This window comes from Syngnathus typhle, linkage group LG12 (assembly GCF_033458585.1).
Source record: "Syngnathus typhle isolate RoL2023-S1 ecotype Sweden linkage group LG12, RoL_Styp_1.0, whole genome shotgun sequence".
NCBI lineage: Eukaryota > Metazoa > Chordata > Actinopteri > Syngnathiformes > Syngnathidae > Syngnathus > Syngnathus typhle.
In genome coordinates this window covers 11,361,912-11,377,424 of record NC_083749.1, presented here as the reverse complement: position 1 = coordinate 11,377,424, position 15,513 = coordinate 11,361,912, and the positions used below count along the sequence as shown (strand labels likewise).

The 15,513-nt window shown below is 46.0% G+C and overlaps 1 protein-coding gene across 5 annotated transcripts in view; it reads left to right on the top strand.

Moving 5' to 3' along the window:
- pam (peptidylglycine alpha-amidating monooxygenase) overlaps positions 1-15,513 on the top strand; it is a 112,770-nt gene that overhangs the window by 66,091 nt on the left and 31,166 nt on the right. For 4 of the 5 annotated variants that reach the window (XM_061293149.1, XM_061293145.1, XM_061293146.1 and 1 more), the window contains one exon: positions 12,583-12,645. The exons of the other annotated variant lie outside the window; for it this stretch is intronic. In XM_061293149.1, coding sequence (XP_061149133.1) covers positions 12,583-12,645 — 63 coding nt within the window. The remainder of the gene's footprint in view (positions 1-12,582; positions 12,646-15,513) is intronic. 5 annotated transcript variants of the gene reach the window in all.

The following is a 15,513-nucleotide window of genomic DNA, read 5'->3' as shown; positions in this document are numbered from 1 at the left end:
TCCGACGCTTCAGGACGGAGCAGACCGAGCGCCTTTAATGTCCCCGCTTCAAAGTCCCTGAGCACCTATGATAGACGTGAAAGGGTCTGGAGAAGCCAAGGAGAGCGCTATACTGCCTGCAACATCATTCAGCATGACCGGTTTGGTGGTGGGTCTGGGGAGGCATTTCCATGGAGGGACGAACAGACCTCTACAGGCTACAGATTGGCAGTCTGATCAGGTATCGGGATGAAATCCTTGAACCCATGGTCACCTACGCTGGTCCAGTAGGTCCTGGGTTCCTCCTGATCCACGACACTGCCCAGCCTCATGTGGCAGGAGTATGCAGACAGAATCTGGAGGATGAAGGAATTGACACAATTGATTGGCCCTCACGATCACCTGATCTAAACCCGATAGAACACCTCTGGGACATAATGTTTCAGTTCATCAGACACCGCCAGGTTGTTCCTCAGACTTTACAGGAGCTCACTGATGCCCTTAGACAGTTCTGGGAGGACATCCCACAAGACACCATCCGTCGTCTCATTAGGAGCATGCCGCGACGTTGTCAAGCATGCATACAAGCACGTGGAGGCCACACAAGATGGACGAGCCTGCCACATCATTTTTTCACTTTGATTTTTGGGGTGTCTATATACCAGGGCTGTGGACTCGGTTCGGACTCAGGGACTCGGACTCGGTCGGACTCGGTCATTTTTGCCGGACTCGGACTCAGTGCTGATTTTGACCGAGTCCACCGAGTCCGACAATAAAAAAAAAAGAGGCAAGACGCAGCCAGGGAGTGTCACGTTACAGTCAGCGCGGTAGGAGTTGTAAGAAGCAGTAAAAACTCCACCAAACTCGCCGTAATGACCCGTGATATATGTTATATCCTTACTATTTTCCAGGTTCTTAGATAGCAAGAATAGGTCGGACAACGACGTGAATGATAACTGCTTTATTCCTTACTCACAGTGCGTTCACAGGGCGTACCACAACAACACAGAATGCGCCCATCCCACTTCCGGGGTTTTTCTACTACGGAATTTGAGTTAGCCCAAAATACACAACATCTCTTCCCCTCTTACAATGAACGTGCTATATGCACCTATAACTTGACATCTTCAAGATCTATCAATAACTACCATTAAACAAATATCATATATGGTCCAGACAATTATGACAATAATATTCCCATGAAACCTTAATTTTGGGTGCGTTTGGACTACGTCAAATTATACCGAATTATAGCGAAAAACCGATGTCGTACGGCGTCGTACGGCGTCAGCACTATGTTGTTTTCAATAAAAACATGAAGAACTCACGTTTGCGTCAGTCAATTTTAATTTTTATAAAGGATTATTCTCATTTGATGTCTTTAAATTCATCCGCGTTCTGCCATTGAAGCGGGGTGCATTCAAAAACCAGTCGTACAGACGGAAACGTTTTGTGATCAAATCTTTCATAACGAGAATGATTTGAGTGAATTGATTTGAATGAATAATTGAGACAAAATTTCAGTTCTGAAGGCTCCTTTTGTCCCAAGCAAAGTGACAGATGGTGGGGAAGGGGGATAAAAATTGTAAAATCAATTCACTCAAATCATTCTCGTTATGAAAGATTTAATCACAAAACGTGTGTGGCTTTTTCTTAAATGAACACGTTTGACATTGCTATCGTGTTAGCTTTTAATTATATTGCGCTGTCATGTTAAAGCAAATTAATAAATGCAACAATATTAATTTGCTTTGAAAATACCTGAGTAATAAAATAAAATGCATGGATGGATGAATGATGATCACAATTAAGTATAAAGTCTCCTTTGTAATATATACTCCTTGTAGCCTGTACCCAAAAAGAGGAGTTTCTTTGCATCGATGTTCATGCAAAGAGCTCACGTAAATATATTGTTGCGTTTTGGTGAAGTGAATGAGTGTTCCGTCTGTACGACTGGTCTTTGAATGCACCCCGCTTCAATGGCAGAACGCGGATGGCATCAAATGAGAATAATCCTTTATAAAAATTAAAATTGACTGACGCAAACGTGAGTCCATGTTTTTATTGAAAACAACATAGTGCTGACGCCGTACGACATGGGTTTTTCGCTTTCCAAATAAGGGGTCGTCACTAATCATTTGTGTTTAGATAAATGTCTGAGCTATAATGGTGTAATTAATGATTAAAACTTGAAAGTATCTGTTTATTGTATTCGTTTATATGTTTAATAAAGACATAGCCATCACAAAACTGTTGTAATTATTTAGATTTTGATCTAAATTAGCCTTGAATAAAGACTAAGCAGTCACATGAATTAACAGAAAAAATGGACAGCCGGACTCGGACTCGGACTCTGACTCATGGCCAAGAAGCCGGACTCGGACTCGGTGCAAAAATCCGACCGAGTCCACAGCCCTGCTATATACTGAGCCCTCTGTAAGTTGAAAACCTTTACTTCCATCAAAAGATGTGGCATCTTTTTGTTCCTGAGACATTAAACTGCCCATATCAGTATAGATATCCAACATTTTTGTTGTCACCATTGAAATCTGATGTATTTTCAGTGTTTCGTGTATAATGCGCCCCCATGTATAATACGCACCCTAAAAATGGCATGCTGATGCTGGAAAAAAGCCTGTACCCATGTATAATACGCACCCAATTTTTATGAATTTTTTTTAATTATTATTTTTATTTTATTTTTTTATTTTGTTTAAGTCCCAATGATTGTCACACACGCAGGGAGGCTATGGGTCCCATTTTTATAGTCTTTGGTATGGTCTTAACTAGGCTGGATGTAATTTTTTTTGTTGGCGTTGATTTCTCCGACTGCCCGTAAACGCACCACCGCGCTCCGTGCGTGCATGTGAAAAAGGCGGCTCTGTATGGGAGAGACGTTGAAGAGGAATAAAAACACCCTTGGAAACCAAAACTTGCCCCTCGTCGTGACTCGGCGCCGCAACAAATGTTTCGGATTTGTGTAGGGTACATTGTGACAGACAGCAAACGAGCAGGTGATCGAGCAAGCGTCTGATACAAGAGCATTGCGGTCGTATGGAGCGTGTTTGAAGTGAACAGCAGAGACGAAAGGAACAAGGCAAAGTGTTGTGAAATAAAATATTACATGTCAAGTTTATTTTATTTTGTATAGCCCTAAATCACAAGCAGTCTCAAAGGGCTTCACATAGACAGAAATTGACAATTATTCTCAAACAAAATACGCATTTTGTTATTTGCTGATTGAAACTGCTAATTAAACTGTGAATTGAAACTAATAGAAGAAAACAACTCTCGCTTTTTATATAGCTGACGTGTCTTGCGCATCCGTTCTGCGCATCTGTAATGGTGGCCTCCGTATGACGTCCGGTCCGCGATGGAGATTAAAAAACAAACAATATTTGACAATAACACACCATCAAGGATTGCACCATCGCATCAAACGATGTGTCGTCAATTATGAATTTTACTGACTAAGTGTGTTGGGCAGGATGGCTGAATGCGATGCGCGATTGACAACAAACAAGAAGAAAGGTGATTTCAAGTTTTATTTTGGGGGAGATTTGTCATGTCTCGTCCCCAGTTTTGCTATGTGTCTAGGTTGCCATAGTTTCTGTTCGCGTCACCCCTCTCTTCCTGTGTCACCTCAATCGATGTAACGTGTTTTGTATTTAAGTCCTGTCTGCCCCTCGCTCACCGTCGGATCATTGCATGTGTTACTGTCATGATGTGGTTTCTGTTCCTGTCTTTGGTAATGTCACCCTGTCTTTTTGTTCCACGACTTTGTCGGTCAGTCCTGTTGTTGGTTTTGTTGTACCATGACTTTCTTTTAAAAAAAAAAATAATAATAATAATAATTAAAAATGTTTGTACCCATGTATAATGCGCACCCCAGATTTTAGGACAATAAATTAGTTAAATTTTGCGCACTATACACGGAAAAAAACGGTATATATAATACCATAATTTTCAGACTAAAAGTCGCCCCGGAATATAGATCGCATGAGCCATAAAATGCACAATAACGTGAAAAAAAACATATAAGTCGCTCCGGAGTACAAGTCGCATTTTGGGGGAAATTTATTTGACAAAATCCAACACCAAGAACAGACCTGAACGAGCAACAACAAGCTAAACGATAGGTATGCTAACGTGACATAAACACAAACAAAGAGCTGAGAACGGGCCTGACGTAACATTCAGAGTTATTCAAATAACTATTACATAAATAACACGTTTATAAAACCATCTGTGTCACTCCAATTCATTAAATCCATCGATCGTCCTTTATGGAAACGATGCCGCGTATGCGCCGCGCCGCTGACGTCTAAATATTCTAAATACTCCACAGACCCATATAACGATATCTAAAGTATATATCAAATAACTACCATATAAGCAATAATATTATCAAACCATCTGTGTCACTCTAAATCATTAAATCCAAAAGACGTGGGTTTGGTAAACGTCTCTTTATTTAACAAAACAAGAGTTCAACGAGCCAACAAGTACTGAACTGTAACGCGAATGGTGGCGCGTGCACACGCAGGGGCCTCTCTCTGTCCCGAACGGTGTTTTGTTTTGTCGTTTGATGTGGGTTTGTCCGGCAGTTTTCTGTGTTTGTCTCGTCGTACTGGGTTGTGCTACAAGTGCAGCGGGCTGGTTCTGCTCGACATCGGCGAAAGCGAGTTTTGTGGCGTTCTGGACTTTAAAGCGGGGACAATAAACGCGCTCGGTCTGCTCCGTCCTGAAGCGTCGCCGGACTCGCCTGCTATTCCTCCCCCGGTTGGGAAGCGTCGGAAGCGGTGTGCGAGGAGGCTGAAGAGGGGCGAGAGCGGGGGCGTCCGGGCCAGGCTGGCGGCCAACCCAGCTCGCCCGGCCGTGCCTTCCATTCTTCTGGCGAATGTTCGGTCGCTGGACATCAACATGGTTTGCTTTCGCCTGCTGAGATCTACGAACCGGACAGTGCGTAACTGCTGTGTGCTCGTGTTCACTGGGACTTGGTTGACCGTCATCATTCCGGACTCTGCTGTGCATCTGGAGCGGCTAGCGTGCTATCGGGCGGACCGGGCCATTGTACGAGGGGGAAAGTCGCGAGGAGGTAGGATGTGAGTCTACATCCGTGACGGAGGGTGCCGGGACTCTGTGGTGGTATGCGAGCACTCTTCGCCACTGGCGAAGTTTGTGATCTCCAGGCTGTTGGGGTCCTGAACTCTCTCCCCCCTCTGCGTGGCGTCCTGTACTTTTGCGCTTTGTTCTGACTGTCTGCTGTGCGCTTTTGCTCCGTTTTGCTCCTCTTATTTACTGTGTTATTTGTTTATTTATTATTTATTCATCACTCTTATTGTTCATTGTTTGTGCCTTCTTGTTTTTATTTTGCATTGTTTACTTGTATGTTTATTGTGTACTGTGTCTCGTCACCGTGGGATAGGGGAAACGTAATTTCGATTTCTTTGTGTGTCTTGGCATGAAGGAATTGACAATAAAGCTGACTCTGACTCTGAAAATAAAAACATATACAAGTTGCGATAAATAGTTCACCAGCACACGGCCCCAAGCACCGGCGTCGACTTCCAGGTGTGTGGCGGTGTGGACTTCCATCCCCGGAGGTGGCACTTCCAGCCACGGAGGTGGAAGAGAGCTCCATAGAATAGGACCGGGCGTGCGTAAAAGCCATGTCTGAGCCCCATCCACCGTCCCCGCCCCCCGACTTCCATCCATGGAGGTGAAAGAGAGCTCCGTAGAGTAGGACCGGGCGTGCATAAAAGCTTAAAAATTGCTAAGAAATTGAAGATTTCTGTCAGGTTTAATTCGGTGACTGAATAACTATTTAGAGAAGAGCAACAGCAAACAAACCACAAGTGAGACAGAATATTAATTCTTTTCTCGCGAGGTGTGCAGTACAGATCGCTTAAAACAATCTCACTACACTAACTATCTGTATGCACTCCTGCTCTTTTTATTTGGATTTGCCCTACCCACAAAATGAGACAAGGCCCCTAAATAGGAGGGGTAAAGCACGTGGGCTTTGTCTCATAAGGAGAAAAATCACAAGGTGTTACATACTGATATGGAACAGTGTGATGAGGAGTATGAGTGATCAGCAACAATTCTTTGTGTCTGTGATGAAATCAGGAAACATGAGTGATCACTTGTAGGTTCATTGGGGGGTGCGAGATAGCAATGAGGCATGTTGTTGATCAGATCAAAAGGGTCTTTGTTAAAAAGGAACTGTCTTGGTAGATGTCTTCATTTTGCTGGGTTGTCAGCTGCGACCTGTCTGACCCAGCAGTAACCTCTTTCTTCTGTGGTACATCATAAAAACAGCAAGGCCAAACGGCAAGCATATATTGCGGTAAAGCATTGATTAGAGAACGCATGATAAAATATATATACATTTTTCTAACAATTCCCTCCTGTTTATCATAAGTTCTCAGAGACCATCTTATCACCTAAAAGCGGCCACTTCAAAAGGATTTTCAGCCGTAGGATCACAAGTATGAGCACAAATAAGTTTACACCAAGAAAGGATAAACGTTGCAATATTATCATTTGGAAACACCCAGATCTGGGAAGAAGTCTGTAAACCCAAGTGCAAAAATTCCATCATCATCATAGTTATCTTTTTTTCAAAGTCAAAGTCTGCTTTATTGTCAACATCTTCACATGCCGAGACACACAAAGAGATCGAAATTACGTTTTCCCTATCCCACGGTGACAAGACATATTACACGATAGACATACAAGTAAACGACGCAATATAAAAAAACAAGAAGGCACAAACAATAAATAATAAGAGTAACAATAAATAATGAATAAATAGATAACACAACGAATTAAAGCAGGTGTGCATACAGACAGTAAAAGTACAGGACGCTACACAGAACGGGGAAGCGAGTTCAGGATCCTGACAGCCTGGAGTATGAAGCTGTTTGAGAGTCTGGTGGTGCGGGAGCGCAGGCTTCTGTACCTCTTCCCAGAGGGCAGAAGCTCGAACAAAGAGTGAGCGGGGTGACTCACATCACTCACAATCGTGGTCGCCTTGCGGGTGAGATGGGAGGTGTAAATGTCCTTCAAGGAGGGGAGCGAAGCACCAATAATCTTACCAGCCGTGTTCACTATGCGCTGCAGGGCCTTCAAGTTGTAGTCAGTGCAGCCGCCACCCCAAACAGCAATACAGCTGGAGAGGACGCTCTCAATGGTGCCGCGGTAAAATGTAGTCATGACGGCCGGAGGAGCGCTCGCTTGCCTGAGTTTCTGCAGGAAGTACAGGCGGCGCTGGGCTTTCTTTGCCAGTGATGCGGTGTTGGTGGACCAGGAGAGATCCTCACTGATGTGCACCCCCAGGAACTTTCCGCTGCTCACTCTCTCCACCATAGCACCGTCGATGGTCAGCGGCAGGTGTTGGGTGTGACCCTTGGTCTTGTCGACGTTCAGCAGGAGGTTGTTGTCCCTGCACCACGTGGTCAGAAGGTCAACCTCCAGCCTGTATTGAGTCTCGTCTCCCTTGGTGATGAGACCCACCAGCGTCGTGTCGTCAGTAAACTTCACTATACGGTTGTCGCTGTAGGTTGCAGTGCAGTCATGAGGGTGAAGAGCAGCGGACTGAGCACGCAGCCTTGGGGGGCCCCCGTGCTCAGCGTGATGCTGGCGGAGATTTTGTCGCAAACACGTATTACCTGTGGCCTCTGACAGAGGAAGTCCAGTAGCCAGTTGCAGAGGTAGGTACCAGGGGTGTAAATCGCGGGTTTTGTCACGATACGATATAATATCGATATCTTAAAGCCTGCTGCGATTCATTCACGATATATCGCGATATAGTGCTCTACGATCGATTTTTTTTTTTTTTAAATAAAAAATATTGAACAATATCCTGATTTATAACAATTCATACGCAAAATCAACAAGGTACTGCAAACTCTTTATTTAGGAAATTACAAGAGTATTGTAGTATACAAATTGCTTACTTTAACACTGAACTTTGATGTCATGTTTTCTCTTTAAATGTGCGGCGAGATTTGTGCTCCCTGAATATTTGATCACCACATGCCAGGATTTACAAACTGCACGTGTCTTGTCCGTTGAGCCATCTTTTCTTTGAATCCAAAATGCTTCCAAACGAATGACTTGAAGCCTAAAGGGGAGGTGATTTCCTCGTCTCTTTGGACACTAGCCATAGCACCAGCTCAGGAGCCGCGTACTAGTTGTCGCCTCCCCTTTCACGTGCGTGCTCTGATCACAACACAACAGCGCCGGGCGCATTGCTCCCGGAAAGAGGAAGAAAGCAACAATGAACTGGATTTCAAAATAAAGTCGCGTCTAATGTCCGAGGTCAAACACGGCGATATAAATCGATGTTTACCTTTAGCATCGATGCCAATAAATCGTAGAGCATTATATCGATTAATCGATGTGTATCGATGTATCGTTACACCCCTAGTAGGTACTGAGGCCCAGCGTGTCAAGTTTGCTGATGAGGCGTTGTGGCACAATGGTGTTGAAGGCAGAACTGAAGTCCACAAACAGCAATCTCACATACAAGTCCCTTCTCTCCAGGTGGGTGAGGGCCGAGTGGAGGGCAGAGCAGATGGCATCCTCAGAGGACCGTTTGGCTCGGTACGCAAACTGGAAGGGGTCAATGGTGGGGGGGAGAACGGATCGGATGTGCTCCATGACAAGCCGCTCAAAGCACTTCATGATGATGGATGTAAATGCCACGGGGCGGTAGTCATTGAAGCAGGACGGAGCGGGTTTCTTCGGCACAGGTACAATGGTGGCAGCTTTGAAACATGACGGGACAATGGCCTGCTGCAGGGAAGTGTTAAAGATGTCTGTGAAGACATCCGTCAGCTCACCAGCGCAGTCCTTCAGCGCTCGACCCGGGATGTTGTCAGGGCCCGCCGCCTTACGGATGTTGATAGCGGCAAGCGCCCTCCTCACGCTGTCGGCGGAGAGGCACAGGGGCAGCTCGTGTGAAGGGGGAGTGGCCTTCAGCGGGCAAGTGCTGTTCTGAGCGTCGAAGCGAGCAAAGAAACGGTTGAGGTCATTGAGCAGACGGACGTCGCCTTCACAGCTCTGCGGTGCGGGCTGTATGTATCTATATCTATCTATATATATATATATATATATCCATCTTCTTCCACTTATCCGGGATCGGGTCGCGGGGGCAGCAGCTTTAGGAGGGACTCCCAGACTTCCCTCTCCCCAGCCACTTCATCCAGCTCATCCCGGGGGATCCCAAGGCGTTCCCAGGCCAGCTGGGAGACATAGTCTCTCCTGCGCGTACTGGGTCGTGCCCGGGGTCTCCTACCGCCGGGACATGCCCGGAACACCTCCCCAGGGAGGCGTCCAGGAGGCATCCTGATGAGATGCCAGAGCCACCTCATCTGGCTCCTTTCAACGTGGAGGAACAGCAGCTTTACTCAGAGTCTCTCCCGGATGACCGAGCTTCTCACTTTATCTCTAAGGGAGAGCCCGGACACCCTGCAGAGGAAACTCATTTCGACCGCTTGTATCCTGGATCTCGTTCTTTCGGTCACGACCCATAGCTCGTGACCATAGGTGAGGGTAGGAGCATAGATCGACCGGTAAATCGAGAGCTTTGCCTTTTGGCTCAGATCTCTCTTCACCATGACAGACCGGTACAGAGTCCGCATTACATACACCCTTTTCAGACCGAGGACCATGGACTCGGATTTGGAGGTGCTGACCCTCATACCGACCGCTTCACACTCGGCTGTGAACCGCTCCAGTGAAAGCTGGAGATCACGGCATGAAGAAGCCAACAGCACTAGGGGTGTAAATCGCGGGTTTTGTCACGATACGATATATCAATACAAAGAACTACGATATGATATTTGCCGATATCTTAAAGCCTGCTGCGATTCATTCACGATATATCGCGATATAGTGCTCTACGATCGGTATATTTTTTTTTAATAAAAAATATAGAACAATATCCTGATTTATAACAATTCATACGCAAAATCAACAAGGTACTGCAAACTCTTTATTTAGGAAATTACAAGAGTATTGTAGTATACAAAGTGCTTATTTTAACACTGAACTTTGATGTCGTGTTTTTTCTTTAAATGTGATTTGTGCTCCCTGAATATTTGATCACCGCATGGCAGGATTTACAAACTGCACTTGTCTTGTCCGTTGAGCCATCTTTTCTTTGGAATCCAAAGTGCTTCCAAACGAATGACTTGAAGCCTAAAGGGGAGCAAATTTCCTCATCTTTCTAATTTCCCAATAAATCGTAGAGCATTATATCGATTAATCGATGTGTATCGATGAATTGTTACACCCCTAAACAGCACCATGTCGTGCAAAAGCAGAGACGCGATGCTGAGGTCCCCAAACCGGACACACTCAACGCCTTGGCTGCGCCTAGAAATTCTGTCCCTAGAAATTATGAACAGAATCGGTGACAAAGGGCAGCCTTGGCGGAGTCCAACCCTCACTGGAAACAAATCCGACTTACTGCCGGAAATGCGGACTAAACTCTGGCATCGGTGATGCAGGGACTGAACCGCCCTAATCAGTTGGCTCGGCACCACATACTCCCGAACCACCCTCCACAGAACCTCCCGAGGGACACGGTCGAACGCCTTCTCCAAGTCCACAAAACACTTGTGGACTGGTTGGGCGAACTCCCATGCACCCTCGAGGATCCTGCCGAGGGTGTAGAGCCGGTCCACTGTTCCACGGCCAGGACGAAAGCCACACTGCTCCTCCTGAATCTGAGGTTCGACCTCCCGACGGACCCTCCTCTCCAGCTCCCCTGAATAGACCTTACCAGGGAGGCTGAGGAGTGTGATTCCCCTGTAATTGGAACACACCCTCTGGTCCCCCTTCTTAAAGAGGGAAACCACCACCTCAGTCTGCCAATCCAGAGGCACCGTCCTCGATGTCCACGCAATGTTGTAGAGGCATAGTGTCAGCCAGGACAGCCCCACAACATCCTGAACCTTTAAGAACTCCAGGCGGATCTCATCCACCCGCGGGGCCTTGCCACCAACGAGTTTTTTAACTACCTCAGTGACTTCGACCCCAGAGATTAGAGAGTCTGCATCAGAGTCTTCAGGCCCTGCTTCCACAGGAGGTCTTCGAAGTGTTCTCCCCACCGACTCACGACGTCCTGAGTCGAGGTCAGCAGCACACCATCTCCACTGTAAACAGTGTTGACGGTGCAGTGCTTCTCCCTCCTGAGACGCCGGATGGTGGACCAGAATTTCCTCGAAGCCATCCGGAAGTCATTCTCCAAGGCCTCGCCAAACTCCTCCCACGCCCGGGTTTTTGCCTCAGCAACCGCCGAAGCCGCGTTCCGCTTGGCCATCCGGTACCTGTCAGCTGCCTCCGAAGTCCCGCAGGCCAAAATAGGACTCCTTCAGCTTGACGGCATCCCTTACCGCCGGTGTCCACCAGCGGGCTCGGGGATTGCCGCCACGACAGGCACCAACGACCTTATGGCCACAGCTCCGGTTGGCTGCCTCAACAATGGAGGCGTGGAACATGGTCCACTCGGACTCAATGTCCCCCGCCTCCCCCGGGACGTGGGAAAAGCTCGGCCGGAGGTGGGAGTTGAAGCTCTTCCTGACAGGGGATTCTGCCAGACGTTCCCAGCAGACCCTCACAGGTCAATCACGCCCTTCCAGGTCTCACTGTCAATGCCCATGTGAGCATTGAAGTCACCCAGTAGAACGATGGAGTCCCCGAAGGAATGCTCTCCAGTACTTCTTCCAGGGACTCCAAGAAGGGTGGGTACTCTGAGCTGCCGTTTGGTGCATAGACACAAACAACAGTCAGAACCCGTCCCCCCACCTGAAGGTGGAGGGAGGCTACCTTCTCGTTCACCGGGGTGAACCCCAATGTGCAGGCGCCCAGCTGGGGGGCAATAAGTATACCCACACCTGCTCGATGCCTCTCACCATGGGCAACTCCAGAGTGGAAGAGAGTCCAGCCCCTCTCGAGAGGGCGCATTATGCATCACCGCACGCACTCGCTTCTTTCATTTAAACTAAATAAAGTTTATTACCAGCAAAAACGAGTGGGGTTGCTGGACCAAGAAGCCAAACCAAATCACTTTAATCCCATCGCTTGATTGACATACAGGTAAGCCTATCGCGAGACAAGCACAGTGAACTACAAACACACACCCCCTCCCCACCGCAGCACATAACACAAGCCCGTCATCAAAGCTAATCAACGCATTATGCATCAACGCACGCACTTGCTTTTTTATTTTAAATTAAAGAAAGTTTATGACCATAAAAAATGAGTAGGGTTGCTGGAACAAGTAAGAAGCCAAACCGTATACAGTTTTTTTCCATGTATAATATGCATAATTTAACTAATTTATTGTCCTAAAATCTGGGGTGCGCATTATGCATGAGTACAACAATTTTTGAAGAAAATCTCCCTCAAAATAAAACTTGGAATCACCTTTCTTCCTGTTTTTTGTCAATCGCGCATCGCATTCAGCCATCCTGCCCAACACAGTCAGTAAAATTCATAATTGACGACACATCGTTTGATGCGATGGTGCAATCCTTGATGGTGTGTTATTGTCAAATATTGTTTGGTTTTTAATCTCCATTGCAGACCGGGTATCATACGGAGGCCGCCATGACAGTATGCGCAGAACGGATGTGCAAGACATGTCAGGTACAGTGCCTTGCGAAAGTAAGTAACAAGTGGGACACAATCGTGAAGTGGAACGAAATTGATTGGATAATTGAAACTTTTTTAACAAATAAAAAACTGAAAAGTGGGGCGTGCAATATTATTCGGCCCCTTTACTTTCAGTGCAGCAAACTCACTCCAGAAGTTCGGTGAGGATCTTTGAATGATCCAATGTTGTCCTAAATGACTGATGATGATAAATAGAATGCCCCTGTGTGTAATCAAGTCTCCGTATAAATGCACCTGCTCTTTGATAGTCTCAGGGTTCTGTTTAAAGCGCAGAAAGAACCATGAAGACAAAGGAACACACCAGGCAGGTCCGAGATACTGTTGTGGAGAAGTTTAAAGCCGGATTTGGATACAAAAAGATTTCCCAAGCTTTAAACATCTCAAGGAGCACTGTGCAAGCAATTATATTGAAATGGAAGGAGTATCAGACCACTGCAAATCTACCAAGACCTGGCCCTCCTTCCAAACTTTCATCTCAAACAAGGAGAAGACTGATCAGAGATGCAGCTAAGAGGCCCATGATCACTCTGGATGAACTGCAGATAACTACAGCTGAGGTGGGAGAGTCTGTCCATAGGACAACAATCAGTCGTGCACTGCACAAATCTGGCCTTTATGGAAGAGTGGCAAGAAGAAAGCCATTTCTCAAAGATATCTATAAAAAGTCTCGTTTAAAGTTTGCCACAAGCCACCTGGGAGACACCAAACATGTGGAAGAAGGTGCTCTGGTCAGACGAAACCAAAATCGAACTTTTTGGCCACAATGCAAAACGATATGTTTGGCGTAAAAGCAACACAGCTCATCACCCTGAACACACCATCCCCACTGTCAAACATGGTGGTGGCAGCATCATGGTTTGGGCCTGCTTTTCTTCAGCAGGGACAGGGAAGATGGCTAAAATTGATGGAAAGATGGATGGAGCCAAATACAGGACCATTCTGGAAGAAAACCTGTTGGAGTCTGCAAAAGACCTGAGACTGAGACGGAGATTTATCTTCCAACAGGACAATGATCCAAAACATAAAGCCAAATCTACAATGGAATGGTTCACAAATAGACGTATCCAGGTGTTAGAATGGCCAAGTCAAAGTCCAGACCTGAATCCAATCGAGAATCTGTGGAAAGAGCTGAAGACTGCTGTTCACAAACGCTCTCCATCCAACCTCACTGAGCTTGAGCTGTTTTGCAAGGAAGAATAGCCAAGAATTCCAGTCTCTCGATGTGTCTCTCATAGAGACATACCCCAAGCGACTTGCAGCTGTAATTGCAGCAAAAGGTGGCGCTACAAAGTATTAGCGCAAGGGGGCCGAATAATATTGCACGCCCCACTTTTCAGTTTTTTATTTGTTAAAAAGGTTTAAATTGTCCATCAATTATCAATTTCGTTCCACTTTACGATTGTGTCCCACTTGTTGTTGATTCTTGACAAAAAATAAAAATTTTATATCTTTATGTTTGAAGCCTGAAATGTCGCGAAATGTTGAAAGGTTCAAGGGGGCCGAATACTTTCGCAAGGCACTGTATATTAAGAGCGAGAGTTCACTTCTCTACCTATTAGTTTCAATTCACAGTTTAATTAGCAGTTTAAATCAGCAAATAGCATAATGCGTATTACAGGTAATATTTTATTTCACAACACTTTGCCTTGATTATTTCTTCTCTGCTGTTCACTTCAAACACGCTCCATACGAACACAATGCTCTCGTATCAGACGCTTGCTTGATCACCTGCTCGTTTGCTGTCACAATGTACCCTACACAAATCCGAAACATTTGTTGCGGCACCGAGTCACGATGAGGGGCAAGTTTTGGTTTCCAAGGGTGTTTTTATTCCTCTTCAACTTCTCTCCCATACAGAGCCGCCTTTTTCAAATGTCCGCACGTCACTTTGCTCTCTTTTCATTTTAACCTAACTGATCGCGGTGGTCTTTATGGGCAGTCGGAGAAATCAACGGCAACAAAAGAAATACATCCAGCCTAGTTAAGAAATCACCAAAAAGATCACCATGACAATTGAATAATAAATAAATAATTATTATATATATTATATATATTATTATTATAATAGGCGGCTCGGTGCGGCACTGGGTAGCACGTCCGCCTCACAGTTAGGAGGGTGCGGGTTCGATTCCACCTCCGGCCCTCCCTGTGTGGAGTTTGCATGTTCTCCCCGGGCCCGCGTGGCTTTTCTCCGGTTTCCTCCCACAACCCAAAAACATGCTTGGTAGGCCGATTGAGCACTCCAAATTGAACCTAGGTGCGAGTGCGTATGGTTGTTTGTCTCTGTGTGCCCTGCGATTGGCTGGCAACCGGTTCAGGGTGTCCCCCGCCTACTGCCCGATGACGGCTGGGATAGGCTCCAGCACGCCCGCGACCCCCGTGGGGACTAAGCGGTACAGAAAATGGATGGATGGATGGATGGATTAATATAATAATAAATAATTGTGATAAATAACTGGAACATCACTCAAATATTGGTGATCCCGTTGAGAGTCTCACATATTTCTTCACTATCGAGTTTGCTACTGCATGCACAGTGATACTGACCGGCAGAACAACATCCGGTTGTTCCCAAAGATGATCTTTTTTCTGAAATAATTTTACGTTTACGGACTTAAGTAGGAGTCAAAATTTGGGTGCGTATTATACATGGGTACAAGCTTTTTTCCAGCATCGACATGCCATTTTTAGGGTGCGTATTATACATGGGGGCGCATTATACATGGAAAAAAACGGGAACTTTCCTACAGAAAGGGAGTAGGAATTTACCTCGTTGACTGGGTTGACATTCCTTTTATTCCGCTTAACACAGTACCATCTAGTGGATGCATACCGCAACCC